This window comes from Thamnophis elegans, chromosome 2, assembly GCF_009769535.1.
Source record: "Thamnophis elegans isolate rThaEle1 chromosome 2, rThaEle1.pri, whole genome shotgun sequence".
NCBI classification, from domain to species: domain Eukaryota; kingdom Metazoa; phylum Chordata; class Lepidosauria; order Squamata; family Colubridae; genus Thamnophis; species Thamnophis elegans.
This window is the reverse complement of record NC_045542.1, coordinates 122940926-122966305: the sequence shown is the minus strand read 5'-3', so window position 1 is coordinate 122966305 and position 25380 is coordinate 122940926. Positions and strand designations below refer to the sequence as shown.

The 25380-nt window shown below is 37.4% G+C and overlaps 1 protein-coding gene across 4 annotated transcripts in view; it reads right to left on the bottom strand.

Annotated features, from left to right (window-relative positions):
- RAD18 (RAD18 E3 ubiquitin protein ligase) overlaps positions 1-25380 on the bottom strand; it is a 114584-nt gene that overhangs the window by 70929 nt on the left and 18275 nt on the right. For all 4 annotated transcript variants that reach the window (XM_032211699.1, XM_032211701.1, XM_032211700.1 and 1 more), the window contains exons 5-6: positions 17817-18154; positions 12143-12242 (exon numbers count right to left, since the gene is read on the bottom strand). In XM_032211699.1, the coding sequence (XP_032067590.1) occupies positions 12143-12242; positions 17817-18154 (438 nt within the window). The remainder of the gene's footprint in view (positions 1-12142; positions 12243-17816; positions 18155-25380) is intronic.

Genomic DNA, 25380 nt, shown 5'->3' with positions numbered 1-25380 from the left:
TAATAATCAAATATTTAATGAGGAATGGTACCATTCTCTGTTATTATACAGAGCATAAGAAAGTAGCTGAGCAAACTCATTTAGACTAACATCTCTTATTTCTCAAAAAATATATATTCCTGCTTATTTATTTCAAAAAGCATATTTAAAAACGCTAACAAAATATCAACAATCAGCAAGCTGCAAAAATGCCATATATGTTGTTGTTGTTAGTTGTGAAGTCATGTCCGACCCATCATGACCTCATGGACAACGTTCCTCCAGGCCTTCCTGTCCTTTACCATCCTCCGGCATCCATTTAAGCTCACGCTTCAGTGACTCCATCTAGCCACCTTATTCTCTATCGTCCCCATCTTGTTTTGTCCTCAATCATTCCCAGCATTAGGCTCTTCTCCAGTGAGTCCTTCCTTCTCATTAGGTGGCTGAAGTATTTGAGTTTCATCTTCAGGCTCTGGCCTTCTAAAGAGCAGTCAGGGTTGCCTCCACTAGGACTGACCTGTTTGATCGCCTTGCAGTCCAAGGGACTCTCCAGCACCATAGTTCAAAGGCCTCAATTCTTTGGCACTCCGCCTTTCTTATGACCATATATATGTAAGCACTATTTATTTATACACAGGCTAATCAAAACTGATTTCCAGTCACATTCTCTCCTTCTTCCTCTTTAAAATGCAGTTTCCATAGTTTGCAAAAAAATATTATCTGCATATTCACTGTATTCAACACAGTTGAACTTGCAGAGTTTTGAACAAGTAATGCAGTTATGGAAATGCAAAATTACTGCTATCTATTTCTACTTGTGGACCAGATTTCCTGCCAAACAAACTTCAATCAGGTACTGCTTTATTTATAGGGCCAATTCAACATACTTTCCAAATTTTATTAGGAAAATCTAGTAAAAAGGAATTAAAAGAAATTCCTTCAGTATTTTTTTAATATGTATTTAAAAATTATTATATCTATAGATAAACAGGTAATTACTGGAGTTATACAATTATTATTCAATATAACATTACCTATATTGAAATGTGATATATACATACATATATACATACACATACACGCACACGCACACACACATATATACACATACATACATACATACATATACATACATACATACACACATACATACATACATACATACATACATACATACATACACAAAGTCTTCACTACATTAGGGTATTTATAAATGTTTGCATATGTTACATTGTAAATAAAATAGGAGATGCTACCCAGTAGATGCTGTAGAACAATTACAAGTATTATATGCTGGAACTGAATCAACTAAGAAAAGAATTCAAAAGAAGACCAGCAATGCACTCACTTTCCACAAATACATCCTTACAAATTAGAATACACCTCTGGTTTATATATTATGTATGTGCTTTATTATATGTTCAGTTCAACTAGGATGCATACATTGATAATCGATAAAAACTGAAGCTTTCTCCAAGACTAATTCAGAAATTGTGATGGGGACAATGTAATGGACTATGAGAATAACCTTGAGAGACAGGAAGAAAAGCCTGGACAGCAGTCTGACAAGAGAGAATTGAATTGAAAGGAAAATGGGGGAAGAGTCAGTGTCTTGGAAAGGACCCTCCTTCATTTCTTCCACTGTAATTAATGGGGGTTGGGAAAAGATGTACGTTCAAACTTGCAAGATTGACCTTGCCCTTCGAGGCAGAAAACTAAAACTCATGAGTACTAATATTACTTTCATTGTAAGGTTACAGTAACAGAATCTCGCAAGTTGAAAAGCACTTCCTCCTTTGTCTTTACTTTCCAAAGAACTAAGGGTGGTATGTTCTGAGATTCTTTCTCTTCCTCCATCCCTCCTTTGGATTCAGCTTTCGTTTGTCAGACTGTTGCCTAGGCTGTAGCTCTTCCTTCTGTCTACCAAGGTTATTTTGACATCATTCTCATTATAGACAACACTTGCACTATGATCAAATATTGCACCAAACAGACATGTGCTTCTCAGTACTGTCAGGCCTGCCTCCGTTCAAAACTCAAGAACAAAAATCCCCCAACTCCATTGAGATAGAGAAGAGATACTTTTATTGAGTTTGAAACGATAGCAGCCAAAGCAATAGAAGATCAAAATGCACGAAAGTTAGAGATTGAAAGTTTCCCCAAATCCCTCCCTCCAGGGTCCAGTGCTGAGGGACGGATCCAATCAACATCCAGTATGATGTTGTGTGAAGCTCATCTTCAGGTATTTCATGCATCTGGAGTCCTAGGACAGTTGGCCTTGACAGGGTGTAAACAACTCTCCCAGCAGTGCAATAATTATTGAGAGCAAACCTCCCTTTCAGTTCACATGGGACCTCACCAGCTTACTTCCCCAACCCAAATGCTATGCCCCGTCCCCGTCCCCGTTACTGTGGCAGCCGATAGCACGCATCCAGCAAAGTTGAACCCCTTGCTGGAGATCCAGCTGACAGCTATACTTTAAAACTATGAGTTCTTCTGCTTTGTCTTAGAATCAATTTCCTACTGAGTGCAGCAATCCAGATTAAATCATCCATTATGTTGCTGAACAGCTTATGCTTCAATACAGATTCTAGAATCAGAATCTGCCTTTCTGTAATTTAAAAGAATTACTCTTTTACTATTGTGTGCTGACATTATCCTTGGCCTTCCTTTGGTGATCTCCTTTTAAGTACTCAAGTAATTGCTATAATTGCCCTTCTGAGTTTGCTGAAAATTATGGACATTCAATAAGAGCCAGTTTGCTGTGGGGATTAAGGCATCAGAATACAAAATGGAAGACCATGGGTTCTAGTGCCGCCTTAGGAACACAGCCAGCTGGGGGTCCTTGAGCCAATCACTTTCTCTTAGCCCTAGGAAGGAAACAATGGCAAACCACTTCTGAAAAACTTTGCCAAGAAAACCACAGGGACTTGTCCAGGCAGTCTCTGAGAATTAGACAGGATTTTTTTTTTTTTGGGGGGGGGGGCATGCTACAACTGACTCAATATGTTGGTATTGAAATAAATTAGCATGTGGTACCAATGTTACATTATGATTCACCATGGCTACATCTTTTGTGAAAACAATCTCCTTAGGTATTGTTTCAAACAGTGTGATGCCTAAATAAAAATAATCCATTTGATACCAAACAACCCTATTTCCAGAGGGAAAGCACATTCTACAGATATATAAATCATTACACCCACAAATAATCATGAAAATCAACAAATGCTCAAAAACCTGTCAAACTAAAGATGCCAGCAATTATTTAGAGTGATAGGGAGACATCTCTATGGAAATAAAATTACTGGCAAACATTTGTTATTATCTTTCTATGACAAAGGGCAAGCTAAGAGTAAGTCAGTGATGTTACACATTTCGGATTACTTAAAAGGCTTTGTTTTAATGTATTGTTTTATCATAGATAATAAAATACAGAACGGTAAAACAAACAAACAAAATGAAACAAAGCAAAAGCATACATGAACTCTAACAACAACAAAAGAAAAGAAAAAAGGAGGAAAAAGAGGTCAATTAGATTTAACATTTAACATTCTCCATGGCTAAGTGCTAAAAGAAAAGAAAAAAGAATAAATTCTCCTCCCCCTTGACATACATACATACATACATACATACAAAAAAGCAGTCAACAGGTTGTGCTAAACATTATACTAATCTTCAAATTCCTCTGTTAACCATTTGTTATTATATTTAGCAAGTCAAAGTCCACAAACGGTTTCCAGTCTCTTATAAAGCTGTCTAGTCCTTTATCTCTAAACCAGTGGTAATCAACCTGGTCCCTACCGCCCACTTGTGAGCGTTCCAGCTTTCATGGTGGGCGGTAGGGGTTTTGTCCGATACTAAAGCACTTTCTTTTTTTTATTTAATTGACTTCCCTACTTTATAAATCACCATTACGGTGGAACCGGTGGGCGGTTAGAAAATTTTACTATTAACAGAGATACAAAAGTGAGCGGTAGGTATAAAAAGGTTGACTTCCCCTGCTCTAAACAAAGCAGTTAATTTTGCCATCTCTGCTAATTCAGTCAATTTCAAAATCCATTTTTCAACAGTCACCATCTCTTTTTCTTTCCAGTATTTGAAAAATACAATCCTCACAGCCATCACCATGTGAAGGAATAGCACCCCAAATTGTTTTTCAATTGACTTGTCCATCGTATCTAAAAGAAAAGCTTCAGGTTTCATTAAGACTCATGTCTTTTTTTAAACAAAACCAAAGGTCTTAACTAGAGAAGGAAAAAAAGAGTAGGAATTACAGGACTCTCAAGTAACCAAAACAAATGTATGTCACATAAGAGTCCTGTCTTCATTTTATCCTAATAAGAATAGCATACAAGCTTCAACTCAAAGATAAAGGAAGGGTTTTCCTAATATTATTTCAAGCCTGACTTTAAGAAAGAAGCTTAAAGGACTATTAAGCTGTGGAAAGATGAGTAGAATTTATTTCTACTTATTCGTGAAAAGGAGTTTTAATCAACTGAATGACACTGGCAATTAATTTTTTTTATTAAAAGTTTTACAAAGAGCACAAAAACTAACACAAACAACTAAAGAGTTAAAAATAGTAAAGTGCAGAAAGAATAAAAAGAAGCTTCCAATTTCGTTGCAGTGGATTTCATTTCATTCATTTCATTTATTAGGTTTGTATGCCGCCCTATTCCCGAGAGACTCAGGGCGGCTTACAATAAAAAGGGAGGGGATATAAAAATAAAATAAAAAAAAACAATTTAAACAAACAATTTAAAATACTACAACAGCTGTAACCTCGAATGGGGCTGGATAGTTCAACAGCCCCAGGCCTGCCAGAACAGCCAGGTCTTAACTGCTTTGCGGAAGGCCAGAAGGGTAGTAAGGGTCCGGATCTCCATGGGGAGATCGTTCCAGAGGGCTGGAGCAGCCAAAGAGAAGGCCCTCCCCCGAGGAGTCGCCAGCCGACATTGGCCGGCAGATGGAATTCGGAGGAGGCCTAGTCTGTGGGATCTAATAGGTCTTTGGGAGGTGACTGGCAGGAGGCGGTCTCTCAAGTACCCAGGTCCGATACCATGTAGGGCTTTAAAAGTAACGACTAGCACTTTGAAGCGTGTCCGGTGATCAATGGGCAGCCAGTGCAGCTCGCGGAGGATAGGTGTAACGTGGGTGTACCGAGGTGCACACACTATCGCTTGCACGGCTGCGTTCTGGACAAGCTGAAGTCTTCGAACGCTCTTCATGGGCAGTCCCATATAGAGCGTGTTACAGTAGTCCAGTCTTGAGTGACGAGGATGTGAATGATTATCCGAAGGGCCTCCCAGTCCAGGTAGGGCCACAATTGGTGCACCAGGCGAACCTGGGCAAAGGTCCCCCTGGTCACAACCGACAGATGGTGTTCTAAAGTCAGCTGCGGATCCAGGAGGACTCCCAGATTGTGAGCCCTCTCTGAGGGGCATATAATTTCACCCCCCAGGCAGAGAGATGGAATAGCTGGACCATCTTTGGGAGGGAGCATCAATAGCAACTCGGTCTTGTCGGGATTGAGCGCCAGCTTGTTTGTTCCCATCCAGACCCTGACAGCCTCCAGGCACTGGCACATCACTTTTACCATGTCACTGAGTTGGCACGGGGCGAACAGATACAACTGTGTATCGTCCGCATATTGATGATATTTAATCCCGTGCCAGCGTATGATCTCACCCAGCGGCTTCATGTAGATGTTGAATAGGAGGGGGGACAGGACCGAACCCTGCGGCACCCCATAATTGAGGGGCCTAGGGGTCGATCTCTGCCTTCTGACCAACACCGACTGCGACCTGTCCGAGACGTAGGAGAACCACCGAAGAACGGTGCCTCCCACTCCCACCTCCCGCATGAATGTAAGTATAATTGCAAAGTTATCTTACTATTATAAAAAAGCTCACTTTTCTATTATCCAGTTTTTTCTAATCATCAAAACCACAAATCTTAAAAGCATTTTGTTCTGTTTCATGCAGGCAATCTATAAAGCGTTTCCAGTCAACCATAAATGTAGATATTGGGGTTTTTTTCCCTCTAAGATAGCACTGGCAATTAAGGAAAGTAAATGATGTTTCACCAATGATCTTTTCATCCAGTGGCCTAATGTTAATAAACCCCAAAGTTCCTGGAGATCCTTCAAAACAGTATTAAATATCACATTGAAGACTGTGAAGCATAGATCACAGCCTTCGCACTTGTAGTTGTACTGAATCAGTAGCCTTTCCATTCAAAGAAGAGTTCTACTGAATATAACTCTGGACTCCCTAGTATTATATTCCAAATAATCCTAAAAATGGAATGGTAAGGAAGAGGTAGATAGAATCTGCCAGACTGTGCTGCCCTGCTCACTCACTCACTCACTCACTCACTCACTCACTCACTCACACTCACTCACTCTCTCTCTCTCACACACACACACACACACACCTATGTTTTAGTGATTTAATATTACCCAGCAATTCCCTTCACCAAAAAAACTAGAACTGTTCCAATTAAGTCCAGCCCAGAGGTGGGTTGCTCCCGGTTCAGCCCAGATTGGGCGAACTGGTAGTAGCGGTGGCGGGAGGCCCCCCCCCCCGGAAATTTCTGCACATGCACAGAAGCATTGTGCGCAAGTGCGTGCAAGCAAACTGGTAGTAGAAAATTTGGAAACCTACCACCGGTCCAGCCATGAGCAGACCAATGTTAGTTCACAGAGCAATGGCCAAAGAGTTCGCAAGGTACTTCAAAGTCTCTCAAACAAAATAAATCCACCAGGCAAACTTAAATCCAAAGAGCTTGCAAGGAAAGAAAAGTCCAGAGTCTCTAAGGCACAATTCAAGTCAAAACACAGTGTCAATCCAAAGTGAGGCAGAAATCACAATGACCAGAGAACACACAGCTAGGAAATAAACACATTATTCCCAGCAACACTTCCATCTGTCTGCTGTGAATAATAGCTAGCTTCCGGTGCAGGCCATCAAGACAGGTGAGGCTTTCTCTTCTTGAGTAGTCTGGCTGACCATCTCTGCTCCTGCCTTTTCTCTGCCCTACATGTTCTTGGATCAGTTACAGAAGGCAGTTCCTCCTCCTCCTCCTCACCGATCAGCTGCAGTTGCATGTTTTCCCAACTGGAGTCTCAGCCAAATCCTTCACAGACGGCTATTTGGAGCCATCTACCAGGAATCAGCTCATCCTCCCCTGAGCTGACATCTAAAGAGGTATCTTTGGAATCATCCAAGAGAGTCATCACATAGAGATAACAATGTTTCGGATTCTTACTATAGTCACACAAGGACTGACAAGGCAGGCATGCTCTAGATCCCCTCTATTAAACAGTATCATCTAATGGGACCCAAAGCTTGCCCTTTTTGTTGTAATTTTGCCCTATGAAATGGAATATCTCCTAAAATATGAATGACCCTGACCCTACCAGCCTGTTATATGGCACTGAACACTTGGTTCTTCCCCTGGGTACTGGGCCAGCTTGTTAGGCAAAAACAATTTGATAATTATTGATGAAGATTCTCATTCATCCAGATGAAGTTGTCTGAAGGTTGAGTCATAGCAACTGGACTTATTTTCCTTGTTAGTTTGAGACATTTCACTGCTCATCCAAGGAGCTTTATCAGTCAGAGTAAGTTAGGTAGAGAAACTTAATTGATGCTTTGCAATGCACTTTAGGGAGGAAACCAGAGGTTGGTGCAGGAGGTGGTACATTTCAATGACTCTGGCTAACTAAATTGCTCTAGCTGATGAAGCTGCTTGGATGAGCAGTGAAACATTTGAAACTAACAAGAAAAATAAGTTCAGTTGCCATGACTCAACCTTCAGACATTTTGATATTGTGGTTACAAGTTTTCTGAATCTCTCAAAGTACCATATGTTGCTTTTAAATTATTTTTTTATTATTTTGAATTATTGTTAGGGTGTGTGTCAACAAAATGTTCAAATTACTTAACATTGAACTACAAAAATTAAATTAAGTGTACTAGATGTGTATTCAATTTAGTTTATATGTTGCTCTTTAATTGGAAATGAATTCTGCATTAGAGTAAAATAGCAAAGTTATTGATGAAAGATTATCTTCTAATATATATCTCTAAATTTAGCAGTCAGCAATAAATTCCATGAGGGAAAAAAGTTTAACTAAACCATGAGCTGCAGGCTTATACATTGTTCCTTTGTCAATTTCCTTCCCTGCAGATAAAATGTTAGCTTATCATCTCATCTAATCAACCAACGTTGTCTCTTGTTAACTGTATCTTAAATCACATAATTTAAACTGAATGTTTATTAACCTCGTGTAATATTAATTATTGTTTCAGAGCTGAACTTCTCAGAAAGTTGAAGACAAGTAAAAGCAAAGGCTTCCAAGCTTCCTAATTACTTGGCAGTAAGACAAGTAAATGTGCTAACATAAAACCACTGCAATTTGTTAATACTCACAAACCTTGTATTCAATTATGCCCTCATGATATGTAAAGGAGCACTAATATGTCATCGCACTCCCAAACTTACCTAACAATTTGGCACTGGGATACTATGTAGTACAAAAAATTGTCTAATTCCTTTTTAACTCGCATTTATTATTTCCAACAGCCATGAATCACTCTTCTGCCACAGGCACACAATGCAATTTTTAGTGGACACCGTAGATAGTGTTTCCTAGCAACAAGAACAAGCTCCACAGACAATTTGCAGAGTTCAATTAAAAAAGAAATCTTCGACACTGTTCACACTGTTTATGCTGTCTATTTAAATTTCAGTGGGAGTCCTCTGATTATTACCCCATAAGACAGGGGAAAAAAATCATTCACAACTAAACTCCATTCATGATTTTGTGAGCCTATTTAAATTATAGTAAAGCTTTCTGTATGGCAAGAATTCAATGCTGATACTCCATTCTAATCGGCAGAATTTAATTTAAGTCAGTCTCTTCATATATTCCTGCTCACATTTTCATTTTTTTTTTTAAAAAAAAGAGGAAGAGAAATTGATTCAAAAATACAGAAAACAAAATACTGGTGTAATGCAGAACTGGACTATTTTACCCTTTACAGCCCAAAATAACTTTACAATAGCATAAATTAATAATTCAAGTATAATAAATTCTAATATCTCAATAAAGTTCCTAATAAGTCAAAACAGACTGCAGCCTATCTTTTCTTCCCAAGTATATTTTTCTGACATAATTTTTTAAAAATTTCCTATTCAATTGTTCTGACCTAAGCTTCCTAAGAGCTTGAAGCAAACTCCTGGTCCTGACAAAAAACCCTTTTATTAATTTACTGTGAATTCTGCTCATTCATATCCAGCAAAGTCTTTCAAGGGAAGATTTATAGTCACAGACCTTATCTGCAAAACTTGGCAAGGTGTCTCGGAGAGTCACGAACCAATTAAGTGAACTAATTGTCTCCTGCAAACCCCACTCCCCTTTCGCTCCTCTTTTATTTCCTCTGGGAGGGGGCATTCATCGTCCACCTGTGGCCTTACTCCCAAGTCGACCCTTGTTCTTTAGGTGTTCCCTTCGACTGGCAACTCTGTACATGTGCACACTGGGAAGAGGCTCCAGCTGTTCATCTGGCTCACTGATTTCTGACTCTGAAGGCAGCTGATAACGGGCATACGGCTCTGGTCCCCTCTCTGCCTCCGACACAGAGCCCTCATCAGAGCCTTTCCCAGACTCCAGGACTGCCCCATGTTCCTCCCCAACTTCCTCACTGTCTGAATCTTCTGCCAGCTCCGCTGGCGCGCCACAACTCAATTAAAACTGTGCAGCCACCATTTTTTTTTCCAGTAAAGTATAATATTGTTAAGAAACAATATTCAAGCCTTCAAGTAATTTTCTTAATTGCTGTCTAGACTTCTCATATTGGAGATGAAACATAATGTTTGATTGGGCAAAATCTCTGATTTAGGGTTGTACAACATTGTTCAAGTCCAAATCTGGGGTCACAGCAGTTGGTATCTTGTGAGTTATGTGTGTTTTTTATTTCAGATGCAAACTGAAATGCAGTTGTTTTTGACAAAATGTTTTAGGTTTTTATTCTATTTTAGAAATTAAGATTGGATATTGTCTCTTTCCAGGGCTCTACTGACAACTCATATTTTTACAGCTCAAGAACTCTTTTTGAACCCCATATTTCCCATGGCAAAAACATCAAAGAGTTGGGAGCTGTTTCTTCCAAAGCACAAAATGTTTGGAGTTTCGTTTCTGCTTATTGGGGGAAGAGTAGTTTGAGTTCTGTTGTATGCATTCCTAGTCTAGAAACGTCTCCTCACAGTCTTGGTAGTGTCATGAAGAGACCAAGATAGTGTTCTTGGGTAAGATGATAGAGGTGGCTTGCTACTGCTTCTTCTAAAAGGTTGACTTACTACATCTTTGGCATTCCTTGGCAATATCCTCTTCAAGGCTTAATCAGACTCAAGCCGATTTCATTTCGATAATTTAGCTCTTAGCCATGGAGTTATTTTTCACAGAAGAGTCTAGGTGACTCTGTACTATGTCAAGATGTTCAGTTTAATTGGCGATGTCCTATTAATTCATTGTCTTTCTTTTTTCTGTTTATTGGGGGATCCTTAGAAGGGGGGGGAATAATTGCTCTGCAGTTTACAACAAAAAGCACAACAATATGAATTAACCTACCTAAGATAACTAATCTTATTTTTTTTTAAAAAAAACAAAAAAATCATTAAATCTAGCCCATCCTGTATTATATGTTAGTCATATAATATGAAGGACAATCAAAGTAGAAGAGCCCTTAGCTCTTAGGTAAACATTAAGAGAGAGATTTAAAGTGTAAAGAATGTAGATACATCACAACTGGGGGGGGGGGGATCATCTGCATTTGATTGGATTTTGATCAAAAATACAAAGAATTGAAACACTGATGAGAAAACATTTGTTTTTTAAAATAAAAAATCCCTTGCTTATTGAACTTGCTGATTAAGTCTACATGTATCTACTACTATTTAGGCAGTTGCTTGGATGATTGACAGTTATGTCCCATATATATTTGTTGCTCTAGACCGGGTTTCCTTAACATTGATATCATGGAATAGCCCCTGAAATAATTCACAGGTCTTAGAGAACCCTTGCGTAAGTCACAGAAATGATTAAAACTTCACAATACAATTCACTTCTAACCTACAAAATCCATATTTTACAATATTTGCAATAATAGCAATGTCGCCATTGAGAAGATCACTCATAGCACATGAAAATTCTAACCATTGCATTCTAGCATTACAGAGCATTTTTTTTAAAAAAAAAGTTTATTTCTTGCAGAACATCAGTTAAGAAAGACTGCTCTATGCAGTAATTTAATAATTTACTGGCCTTATTTATAAGCTCAGGAACATTAAACTGAGAATGATTTAGGAGCAGTTTCAAATCAAATCCAAAGAATTACCAGACTGGAACCATCAGCCTCTTCCTGAGATCATGTTCTGATGTACAACCCCAGCAAATATGAAAATTTGAAACTATCTGTTCTACCCTTTCAACTAACTTACCTCTTTTGGATATATTTGGGGAGGCTTTGCAGCAATATTGAGTGACCTGCTAGGCCCCTTGTACCATATTTCATTTATATTTGTATTGATTGTACTAAGTTTGTGAAAGAGATAAATATATGCCAATCACATTCTTCCAAAGATTCAACTATATCATTCTGCTATGTACAGGATGAGTAATTACTCCATCAAACCTCCAGATGAAACAAAAACAGCATCTAAAAGGACTCAAAGAAAGTGAATGATTTTAACTGCCTCCTTGATTGAAGTGTAGCAAAGAAAAATCACCTGCTAGAAAATATAGTATTACTAAAGAGGCCATAACGTTGTTTCAGTTATTCTCCAGATACCAATTACTCCACAGGGAAGGATTTGCATTTGTCCAATAAATCTGAATAGATTGTTACTTTATTGATAATAACCAATGTACTAATTTTTTTTTAGGATCCAATCTGGGTTAGTCATCAAGACCAGAGATTTTGTCTTCTGAGCTTTCAGACTCATGCTGGAGCCCATCTAATATTGTTTTTATACCTAAAAGCATTATTCAAAGGCCATTAAATAAAACAAGAAAAACTGATCCAATTTGGTACTGTTTCTTGCTAAAGTAAGCATGGATAGCATGTATTAGAACTCATAAACTCAAGAACCTTACCTTCGGAGACTGTCTTTCTTCTCATCTCTTGTCAGGCAACTATCAAGGTGGTTATTTATATGTAGTTCTTGAACAGGAACCCCACAGACAGGACACTCCACTGAAATATTTAAACAAGGCCATATCAGATTATAAGTTAAATTACAAAAACTTTCATTGGGGGAAAGGGGGGATATTCGCTGTTATACAGTGTGCAGATATCTAGATCAATGATGGGATTCAAATTTTTTTACTACCGATTCTGTGGGAGTGGCTTGGTGGGCGTGTTATGGCTTGGTGGGCGTGTTATGGCTTGGTGGGCATGGCAGGGGAAGGATACTGTAAAATCTCCATTCCCACCACACTCCAGGGGAAAGATACTGCAAAATCCCCATTTCCTCCTGATTAGCTGGGACTCGGGAGGCAGAGAATAAATGGGGCGAGGCCAGTCAGAGGTGGTATTTACTGGTTCTCCAAACTATTAAAATTTTCCGCTATCAGTTCTCCAGAACTGGTTAGAACCTACTGAATACCACTTCTGATCTAGATGGATTCTTCTCAAGTCAGTGCCCTCCAGACGTGGTGACAGAAGTTATAGTCAAACCTATCCAGAAGACACTAGGTTTGTATTTATATAATTTCTAAGTTCATTATCAAATGCTAATGAAGCCAGCATCTTCAAAAAAAGACATGACCCAATTTTTATAATGAAGCTAGTATGAACAGTTTCCCTCGTATTACTAAAAAGAACAATGCAAATAGATTTCTGCCAGCCTGAACAAAGTGAAATCGTTTTCTTGATTCTCAGTTAAAAAAAAAACTAAGACTGAAATTGCTTATCTTGCAGCTGGCACAATTACTACCCCATTCATTTTTTTTATTATGAAGCAGTAGAAAGTGAAATGAAGATTTTTTTTCCCCATGTATAGTTTTATTCCCTGTTTCACATACTTACACTCATAAGTCAGCAAAATTTCAATGTCTACGGCATCTAAGCAATAATATCGGCAGAGCAAACATGATTTGGTATTCCAAATCAAGTTAGCAAAGATGCTGATGTATGATAAAAGCAAGTATATTAAAGTTATTATTACATTTTATGTCTTTGACTCACCTTGCAATGCAGAGGTAGGAAAAATTAAGTGTGTTACCTTTCCATACATAAGTAATCATTAAATTAAAATTTCAATATTTTAAGATGAACAAAAGTAGAGTATGATGAATGTAAAAATTCCACCATAAATAGTTTAAAACATGGTCTCATAATTTCCTATTGCAAAGAAGGCCAGCTGAGTACCAATTTCATTCAACTAGATGTTTATCAATTTTCACTGAGATTTTTAATACAAAACTACAGTACTGTATTGTTTTTTGACAATGAAAGTAGTAGTTCTTTTACAATGATAGTATAGATGAAATACGTAAATAAAAGCTCACAATTGGGTCTTAAAGGTGATGATCATCCCTAATTCCTAGAATATTGAAATCAGAATTATAAAGTCATTTAGTCATCATGGCTAGTAGTTGCAGATGGATGGATTTATACAACTCTTTAAAAATCCAGCTAAATTAATAGCTATGTGTGTACATTCAGGTGGTAATTTATGCAACCTCTTCCTGCTCATGCAGTCAGAAAAAAACCTCTTCTTCCTGCCTTACAATAATTATACTTTGCATCATGAACAAATACAAATTGAAATGTACCAATGACAAACAGCAGCATGTATAACAAGCGATCCTTATGTCAAATAACAACATACGCATTGAGCCATCAAACAATTACGTAATTTGCATCAATCATATCACAACATCTGACTCAAGTACCGTGTTTCCCCGAAAACAAGACAGAGTCTTATTTTCTTTTGACACCCCCCCCCCCTGAAAAAGTTCTTGGACTTATTTTCAGGGAGCTCTTATTATTTTGGGGAGGTGCAGGAAGTGGTGACTGTTATTACCTCATGGCTGCTGCTGTGTTGCAATATTTTCAGGGAGGGTTTATTTTCGGGGGAGGGCTTATTTTAGCACATGCGCTCAAAAGCCCGATTGGGCTTATTATCCGGGGAGGTCTTATTTTCAGGGAAATAGGGTAGACTATCATTTGCCCACTCCCTGAGACACTCATGATATCAAATCAAGATAATTAAAATGTCCTTTTTCTTATACATAGCTAACCATAGCAATAAAATCTGTGTAATAGACAAAACTTCAATTCATCTAAAGCAGTGTTTCTTGAAGTGTGATTCTAAAACCCCTGGGGATCCCCCAAAAACCAAAATTATTTGCCAGTGCTGTTAAAAAATAATACAATATTAAAATCCCATTAAACAATCATCAGAAGAGCTAATGGCAGTCAATGCATCAATTTTAATTTTTAATGTTGGTAAATATTAATAAATATAACCAAGCAAAAGCTCTTTGGGGGTCCTCCATTAACATTTAAAAATAAGAAAAGATCATGGGGGGGGGGGGTGATCAAGTTAAAAGGCTTCATCCTTTTTACCATGCTTCTAAAAAAAAGAGAGAGAGAAAGCCCAGAGAAGCTAAGATTATATCCGAAACATCCCAAAATGTAATCTTATGCACACACAGATGGTGCAAGGCTCCACAAATGAACCATTGGCAAAAAAAAGGAAAAAAATTAAAATGTTATTAAAGTTTTTTTTAAAATTCTTTATCATCTGGCAGGTGAAGAGCTTCCCACCAATCAACTGTGTTTGATAAGTTCATTTTAATTGTCTTTTGGGGGGGAGTTGAATCAAATCATCACCTAAAACAGTGGGGCAAAAAAGTATTTAGTCAGCCAGTTCTCCCACTTAAAAAGATGAGAGAGACTGTAATTGACATCATAGGTAGACCTCAACTATGAGAGAAAACATGAGAAAACAAATCCAGACAATCACATTGTCTGATTTGGAAAGAATTTTCTTGCAAATTATGGTGGAAATTAAGTATTTGGTCACCTACAAGCAAGCAAGATTTCTGGCTCTCACAGACCTGTAACTTCTTCTTTAAGAGGCTCCTCTGTCCTCCACTCATTACCTGCATTAATGGCATCTGTTTGAACTTGTTAGCAGTATAAAAGACACCTGTCCACAACCTCAAACAGTCACACTCAAAACTCCACTATGGTGAAGACCAAGAAAGGACACGAGAAACAAAATTGTAGACCTGCACCGGCTGGGAAGACTGAATCTGCAATAGGCAAGCAGCTTGGTGTGAAGCAATCAACTGTGGGAGCAATAATTAGAAAATGGAAGACATACAAGACCACTGATAATCTCCCTCGATCTGGGGCTCCATGCAAGATCTCACCCCGTGGGGTCAAAATGATCACACGAACTGTGAGCAAAAATCCCAGAACTACACGGGGGGACCTAGTGAATGACCTGCAGAGAGCTGGGACCAACGTAACAAAGGCTACCATCAGTAACACACTACACCGCCAGGGACTCAGATCCTGCAGTGCCAGACATGTCCCCCTGCTTAAGCCAGTACATGTCCGGGCCCGTCTGAAGTTTGCTAGAAAGCATTTGGATGACCCAGAAGAGGATTGGGAGAATGACATATGGTCAGATGAAACCAAAGTAGAACTGTTTGGTAGAAACACAACTCGTTGTGTTTGGAGGAGAGAGAATGCTGAGTTGCATCCAAATAACACCATACCTACTGTGAAGCACGGGGGTGGCAACATCGTGCTTTGGGGCTGTTTCTCTGCAAAAGAACCAGGATGACTGATCCGTGTACAGGAAAGAATGAATGGGGCCATGTATCGTGAGCTTTTGAGTGCAAACCTCCTTCCATCAGCAAGGGCATTGAAGATGAAACGTGGCTGGGTCTTTCAGCATGACAATGATCCCAAACACACCGCCCAGGCAACGAAGGAGTGGCTTCATAAGAAGCATTTCAAGGTCCTGGAATGGCCTAGTCAGTCTCCAGATCTCAACCCCATAGAAAACCTTTGGAGGGAGTTGGAAGTCCGTGTTGCCCTATGACAGCCCCAAAACATCACTGCTCTAGAGATCTTCATGAAGGAATGGGCCAACATACCAGCAACAGTGTGTGCCAACCTTGTGAAGACTTACAGAAAACGTTTGACCTCTGTCATTGCCAACAAAGGATATATAACGAAGTATGAGATGAACTTTTGATATTGACCAAATACTTATTTTCCACCATAATTTGCAAATAAATTATTTCCAAATCAGACAACGTGATTGTCTGGATTTGTTTTCTCATTTTGTCTCTCATAGTTGAGATCTACCTATGATGTCAATTACAGGCCTCTCTCATCTTTTTAAGTGGGAGAACTTGCAGAATTGGTGGCTGACTAAATACTTTTTTGCCCCACTGTATATGCTTGGCTTCTTGAAAAGGTTTTTCTATAAGCTATATTCAGGGAACAGCATATAGATAGGAGAAATTCTGAAAATATTGAAACATTTCATGTCCTACTTTTTTCTTAATAATATAACAAAATTATTTTATTTTTTGTATGTTTTATAATTAATTAAAACTAATTTCCATAAAATGACAGTAGTAGGATGGATGCTCATATGACAAATTATATTGGTCATGTTTTTTCTGGCCATTAGGGGGGAAATAGCTTTATGCATTGTAACTAATGGTATTGCTGATGTAAGGGACATGGTGGCTTAGTGACGAAGACGCTGAGCTTGTTGATCAGAAAGGTTGGCAGTTTGGTTGTTCAAATCCCTAGCGCCACATAATGGAGTGAACTCCTGTTACTTGTCCCAGCTTCTGCCAACCTAGCAGTTCGAAAGCACGTAAAAATTAAAGTAGAAAAATAGGAACCACCTTTGATGGGAAGGTAACAGCATTCCATGTGCCTTTGGCATTTAGTCATGCCAGCCACATGACTATAGAGATGTCTTCAGACAGCGCTGGCTCTTCAGCTTGGAAACGGAGATGAGCACCGCCCCCTAGAGTCGGGAACGACTAGCACATATGTGCAAGGGCAACCTTTACCTTTTATTGCTGATGTATTGTTACTGTTTTACCTTTGGAAGATTAGATTAAATTAGATTAAATTGGATTATCATAGAGAAAATGTATCTATTTGGTCATTAGAATTGACAACTTGATGGCACATCATCAATTAATCAATGTGTAATGTTTTAATTTCTTTTTTTGTGTGTTTTTATTACTTATCCTACAGTTCGTATTCTGAAGTCCTTTCATTTAACTGGTCAGAAGTAAAATAAATAAGCAAAGAGATTTCATTTATAATTGGCATAATAGTGACTGTTTACTTTATACATGGAGGTAAGAAATCTAGGGAAACATGATTCCTATCATCTTCTAGTTTCTTAACCTTGGAAACTTTAAGATGTATAGACTTCGATTCCCAGAATTTCCTATCCAGCACTCTAGGGTGGCTTGGGAATTCTGGGAGTTGAAGTTCTACACATCTTAAAGTTCCCAAGGTTGAGAAACACGGCCCAAGTGTTTCCCCCATTTCATCCACCCCCTGAAGAGAAGCTTATTGTATACAGTAGTGAACATCTAAGCCAACACAAAAATACCCACAGTTAACATCAGTGTAGAAGCAACAGTATGAATAAACTGATATATTAATATAAAGATGAAAATAATCGGAATCAAATATGTGACATAAACTAGCAAGCGTATAGAAAAATGAAGGTGCAATTTTGATGTATACAGCAAAATGCCTTACCTTTTGTGACAAATTTTGTTGCAGATGTGGAAGGCATTTCAGAGTTTCTGATGCTTCCAGTGGGAGCTGTATTTGCTACTTCTTTACCACCCGCCTCATAACTTTCTTCTGAGCTACAGGGGTTCTCCTCTTGCTTTATTTTAATATTTTTGCCTTTGTCAGCTGATATTAAATGTCTATTTTCGTTGACTGGAAAGGTATCTGCACGTTGCTTTTTCTGTTTGAAAAACAATCCATCTGGAGAGTTCAAAATGTGACCTTGGAGAGGAGCTTTCTTAGGTAACAGAGTTGGAGAAGAAATTGATGGAGAATCCAAAACTGCCTGGAACAGCCGCTGTCTAGGAACAAAATACAGCGCTAGATCAATTTACAAAACTATTTTTCTATTTTTTTTTCCTCAGGATTCTTTTCAACATTTGAAAGGGAACAATAGCTAAAACCCAAGCATGATACCTTCTGGCTGAAGTTCTGCTGAAGCTTAAGTGAAAGGATGATAATTAATGTACGCATCCACAATCAACTGAATACCTATCCCTTTATTTGTATCTAGCATTGGGAGCTGAGATACAAAACCCTTAAACCACCTACTATTTATTTATATAAAGAGAAGGAAAACTCATCAGTTATCCAATAATGCTGTAACATTTTTAGAAGAAAAAGGTTTGACTACTCTAAATTCAGATCACTTGATGATGTCGTTGAAATTAGAAAAGTGTAGGGTGAGTGAGAGGAGAAAAGAAGAATTAAATAGCTGGGTCCCATAGCAGTTTTTTTTCACAATCAACAAGTACAATATTTTCACATCAGTAAAGTGTACCTTTAATTCCAGAATTTCTATCACACAATACACTTTATTTTCTTCAACGTTTGTCCTTTTTTTAATGCATTTTTCCCAAAATATATTTCAAACAATAAACACTGATCAGTCAATTTAGTATATTTTCAAAACAATTAACACAACACATCAGTTATTGGTTGAATATCTACAACTTTGTTTCTGGTATGCATTTTTCCTATGCATATCCCAGTACATATAATTAACCACAATCCTCTAATTATGGTAGTCCTCTAAGCTCAAGAAATAATTACTATAATATAAAAACAGTCAGTTTTGTTTAAGGCTGATAGGAAAAGTTTGTACCTACGATTTTGTGTAATTTATGAACAGATGTAAAGAAGCTACAGAAGACACAATGGAATCTGCATGTATTTTAGGATGCACATAGCCTCTGGCCTATGTATTTAATACTTAATAAATAAACCTCTTATGAAAGATTTGGGCCACAAAATTCCTCCTAGGATGCTATGTTACATATTAATTTGAAGACTGCTGCAATTAATATTACTGAAAGTTGATTACAGATGCAAGTGATAACAAATTCATTTGTTACATTTTGATATAAAATGAAAGCAACATTAAAAATAATTGAAATTCTATATAATTTCCATTCCCCAAACACATCTTAAAACTTTTATGAATCTATTATCAATGCCAATTCAGACATAATGCAGTTATTTCATAGCAAAATGCTCAACCCAATTATTAATGACATAATAAAAGTACTTTTTGCAAAAGTACAAAAACTATTACTGAACTTTAAAAGTTATTAAGAGTCATACTGTTAATACTAGTTGTTGCCTAGTTACAATAAGCTAACTGGTGACATCTAGTGGACACATAATAGGTCCAATGTTATTTGACATGTTCAATTGGTCAAATTAAACAAAAAAATTAAATTAATACAGATCTTTTATGGCATTTACCAGAGCAGATGTCAAAATCTCCTAAGACACAAAGCAAGCATTTTTCCTTCTAAAGGGGAGGCAGAAAAGGTATCTTCAGCTCATAAAGCCACGGATCCATAAATATATAAGCAATGAAAATGTTCTATTGAGCCAAAATATAATTTTCACTCATGAAAATATACCACAACCTTCAGAAAAACCAATTACAAACTTAATCAATTTTTAAAAACAATACTCTTTTCTACCAATGGCTCAAATCCACATAGATCAGTTCAGTTATAGCCAGAAGAGAAAAGACTGTGCTCCTTTCACTGAATTACTCTACTAGAAAAATTAAGGGTTGATGTTATTCAATGTCTACTTGTAACCACTAGGTGAGGTTATTTGGCCACACAGGTCAGATGTGATCAATACAGCAGATGATACTCTTATGGAAAGGCTCAGATCCTGACCAACCAAATGGTAACATTAAGGTTCTGCTACAGTATCTGGAGGTTGTTGGAATCTCCATAGAGAATAGATTGAGGCTCAACCCTAGCGAGACTGAGTGGCTAAGAATATGTGTACTAACTGATTCCAGAGGTCTTCCAATTATAAAAATCGGTAAGAATTATTCTCCCAGGCAAATTTGGTTTGGAGGACTTCTAGTTCCTGCTTAAAGAACATGAAAAATAGAACAGAACAGAATAGAATAACAGAGTTGGAAAGGACCTTGGAGGTCTTCTAGTTCAACACTCTGCTCAGGCAGAAAACCCTATATACCATTTCAGCCAAACAGTTGTCCAATCTCTTCTTAAAAACTTCCAGTGCTGAATTATTCACAACTTCTGGAAGCAGGTTGTTCCACTGATTAATTGTTCTAACTGTCAGGAAATTTCTTCCTAGTTCTAGGTTGCTTCTCTCCTTGATTAGTTTTCATCCACTGCTTCTTTTCCCTTCCTCATGTGCTTTAGATAATAGTTTGACTCCCTCGTCTTTGTGGCAGCCCCTGAGATATTGGAGCACTGCTATCATATGACCCCTAGTCCTTCTTTTCATTAAACTAGATATACCCCAGTTCCAGCAACCGTTCTTCATATGTTTTAACCTCCAGTCCCCTAATCATCTTTGTTGCTCTCCTCAGCACTCTTTCTAGAGCACAGGTCTCAAACTCACAGCATCACCTTGCTATAACTTGATGTTTCTCAATGTTTTCTCCATTCACAGAACTGGGGTGATATCTCTGGCCCGTGGGCCGCCAGTTTGACACCCGTTCTAGAGTCTCAACTTCTTTTTTTACAGCATGGCGACATGCAGAAAGTATCTAGGAGGGCATTGCATAGATTTGTTTGCCAATTGTGTCAATTCCTGGATGAGAAGGCCTTTTTCGGTCACCTCTGTATTACTGCAATATGCATTAATGGGGCTGCCCTTGAAGACTTGTGCGCAAGTTATAACTGACCCAAAATGTAGTACTGTAATTAGTTATGGATACACCTCACTCTGCCTTGTAACATTGCTATTCCATCAGCTGCTCTGATCAGTTTCAGGATTAGCCTCCAGGTGCAAATTAAGGTGTTGATGATCATTTATAAAGATCTTCATGCTACAAGTCTTCTCTGTTGCTGTATCTGCCATTTGGAATAGTACAGTATTTCCCCATATAGCCCAACCACTGCAAATTCCAAGATGATACTATAGATTTGGGTTTTTTTCAAAGGTTCTGGATTAGGAAGGGTTATGGCCCAGACAAACATTGGGTATGCTTGATGATTGATTTTTCACCTGAGCATACTCATCATTTTAAAGTAGACATCCTTATAAATCTCCTAAATAAATAAATACAGTTCATAATTATGCAAAGTTCACCCAGCAAATGGAAAACAAATCTCTTTCAACTTGCTAGATGGATCAATGGGAAAATGAAATGGTGAGACTCCAAAGTCAAACATGTAATATCTTCCCATTTGTTTCACATATACATCCATGTTTTCATAGTCCCAAATGTGCTTTTTCAAGGGGCAACTGGACTTTCTTGTTTTTCTTTCAATTCAAAGAGAAACAAAAAAGTCCAGTTGCCTCTTGAAAAACCAACTTTGGCACAACTATGACCTGGATGCCTGAGAATCTCCATGTCCATGTTTTTAATACATCATTATATCATGGCACACTCCTCAGAATGTAAAGATATGAACAATCACAAGATATGTCTAAACTGTACTATTTATGCTAGTATTTAGCCAAAGATACTATATTGGACAGCTATTGCTTTGGTTCTTCTCCAAGTCAAAAACATATAGATTATCTGACTTCCCTGATACGTAAGATTTATACATATCCATTAAATAAATTTAAAAAATGGTGAAAGATTATAATCCAATATCAAATTGGATGAGAACAGCGCTACTTGACCTTAGAAATATTAGACAAAGCTTTAAACGATAAAATAAAAGTTCCAATAAATCATTTGACACTCAGACAACTTAGAACAAAGTACCAACTAAAATATTAATGTTGTGGGATTTAAAACATTATTATCTAAATTATCATTGATTTTCAAGAAATAGAAGCATTCTGAGTTAAACACAATTTTGTCACATTTAAAGCAAGCTTCCCACATACCTTCTAAATATAAGCATAATTAAACAAATATATGAAACATAAATAGTGCAAAAGGATGAGAAGAAAATTACTAATGGATAAAATGCAGTAATATAATGCCTTTAAAATGTTAACCATTTATAACCACATGAATTATGAAATATTGTTAATATATTAATGCCAACTCAGTATATACATGCCTGTGTCTCTTTATCTATCCATCTATAATTTATATTATATTGAACCTTCCAGAAACTCTAGGCAGTTTACAAAAATCTTGTAAAATATTAGAAATCTGAGTTATAAGCAAACTTCTAATGACCTTGCAGAAGCCATCACTGTTGTTCGAACAAAAATATAATATTACTTAGTGATGACTAGCTTTTGGAAAAATGCTATTAAAGAAGAAGCAAGTTTCAACTCTGAGTGGAGGCCATTCTAAAGCACGAAGGATATTCAATAATAATAGTAACACCTCTTAGTATTAATTAATACCAGATGGTTAAATTTTGGTTGGAAGAAGGAATTATGTTAACACTTTAGGCCCAAGTCCTGCAAGGCTTTAGATACCACCAGTATTTTGAGCCAGTAATTAAATAATTAGATAATTAGAACTGCGGAAAAACAATTACTACCAACCTGCCTTCCATTGAGGACTTGTACACTGCACAAGTCAAAAAGAGGACTGTGAAAATATTTACAGACCCCTCACATCCTGGACATAAATTGTTTCAACTTCTACTGTCAAAACGAAAACTATAGAGCACTACACACCAAGACAATTAGGCACAAGAATAGTTTTTTCCCTGAATGCCATCACTCTGCTAAACAAATAATTCCCTCACCTGTCAAACTATTCACTAAGGCTGTATTACTATTACTATTAGTCTTATCATCGTTCCTATTGTTAAGTCCTCGAGGCTATGACGCCATTGACTTGAATTGCTAGCTGCTGATTGGCTAAGACACGAGCAACCAACTAGTGGGAGAATCCAGCTACCCTATTGTTTAAGCATCTGACAGCTCTAGTATAAAAGGGCTGTCAGCTGTCAAATGTTTTGCTGTTTGCTGGTTCGAGGTTTGCCTTACATTGAGCTGTATGTTACTGTAATAAAAGGTTGTGTTATTTATTTATTTATTATTAAAATTTATATGCCGCCCAATCCCGAAGGACTCCGGGATAGCTTCAACCTGCCTTGCCTCAGTTCCTGTCTGCCTCGTTCTCCCTACAGAATACCTATCACCCATCTTCTCTCACTTATGACTGCAAGAATGTAACTTTGTTGCTTGTATCCTTACAATTTATATTGATATTGTTTCTGATTGCTTATTTGTACCTTATGACTATCATTAAGTGCTGTATCTTATGATTCTTGATGAATGTATTTTATTCTCCCTATGTACACTGAGAGCATATGCACCAAAGATAAATTCCTTGTGTCCAATCACACTTGGCTAATAAATAATTCTTTTCTACCATTCTAAACTATTGAACACTATCAATAGCTAGTGCACAGCCTGCCACATAAGTGGTATGCATCTGTGGTTGTTAATAACCTATTATGGGTTTTGATTCTAAGAGTAATAATACCTGTGGGTGATGAGTTAGACTGAGTCCTGATGGCCACTGATTTGGACAGAAAAAAAAAGTCAAAATGGGACCCATAGGAAAATGCCAAGCCCTAAATCACACCCCCAAAATTAACTAGGGCTGAGAAATAGAGAATCCCAGGAGATTCAACAGATTTAAAATACCATACAAGAACTGTTTGGTAATCACTTGCTACACAATTATAAATTTGGCTCAACTATATAATGTGGGATTCTACTTTATTGAGAGATGGAGAAACACAAAAAAGTTTGTACTTTTTTCCACATGCATTTTAAGTACCACTATTACTTGCAGTGTTGCTGTTTTCTAAAACTGAAATTTATCTTCAAAGAAATCTCCTCCGGTCCATTGATCATGAGCTTCCTTTTAGATGCATCACTTATTTTTACAGTGAACAAAATGCACTTAGTGTCCTATGTCCTACATAATATAGTCAATATTCACTGTGGACATAATTAGGACAATTGTATTAACAATGAACGTTGACAATTTTATTTTTAGTTCTTTTCTAAATGTTTCCCATCGTAGAAGTGATTATTTTTATAGCAGCTGAACACTGAGCTCTTTTCCACAAACTATCTACTGTTAAGTTCAATATTCTTTTCCTAGTCAATCACTACTACCAGCCAGGTTCTATCAATGTACATTGTTAATTCATTTGGCCAGGATACAATTTACCCTTGTGTTTTTTTTTAAATGTTCACTTCCTGGATTTGGTATTTTTTTATCAAGTCTCTCCTTTTTTGTTTAGCTATCTGTTTATTCATAAATTAAAAACTGTTAAAACAAACAGCATAGACTTACAAAAGAATGTCAAACCCAGGAAGTTAACTAAAATCTTGAATTCAGGGACATTACAGACAGATACACATAATTCATTTGGCTCCCCTTAATTTCATTAAATTTTTGCTATGTGTTTTATGCAAAAATATGCATTAAAAACATTTTCATGTTGCTTTTAAAATAACACAGCATTTCAAAATTGTGTACACACACACAAGATTTTTTTTTAGTAGAAGAGGTAAACGTGCAAATAAATAGGCTCCTCCATTACAGCCCTCATTTTACTAACTGGTTTCCTATTCAGTCTATATTTAAAGAAATTCTTAAATATTAATGTTATAGCTCCTAACCTTTTATTTCTTATTTGCATTTATAGTATTGTCTGCTTATATAGCTCTTGTGTAACTTTCCTTTCCTTTTTTGTATTCATGCAGATAACATGTTCATTTTTTGTGATGACCACTCAACTTAATACTCCACCCAAAGGAAAAACATACTGTGTTTCCCCGAAAATAAGACAGGGTCTTATTTTCTTTTGACCCCTGAAATAAGCACTTGGCCTTATTTTCAGGGAGATCTTATTATTTTTGAGGTGCAGGAGGCAGCAAGCGTGGTCACCTCATGGCTGCTGCTGTATTGCAATATTTTCAGGGAAGGGCTTATTTTAGCACATGCGCTCAAAAGCCCAATTGGGCTTATTATCCAGGGAGCTCTTATTTTCAGGGAAACAGGGTAACATGCTCAGTTTTAATCTGCAGTCCCCCACCCCACCTATATATCATCAGTGCTATATAGGTAAAGTGCATCTTTCAAATGATGGGTTCACCAGAGGAAAATTAGGGA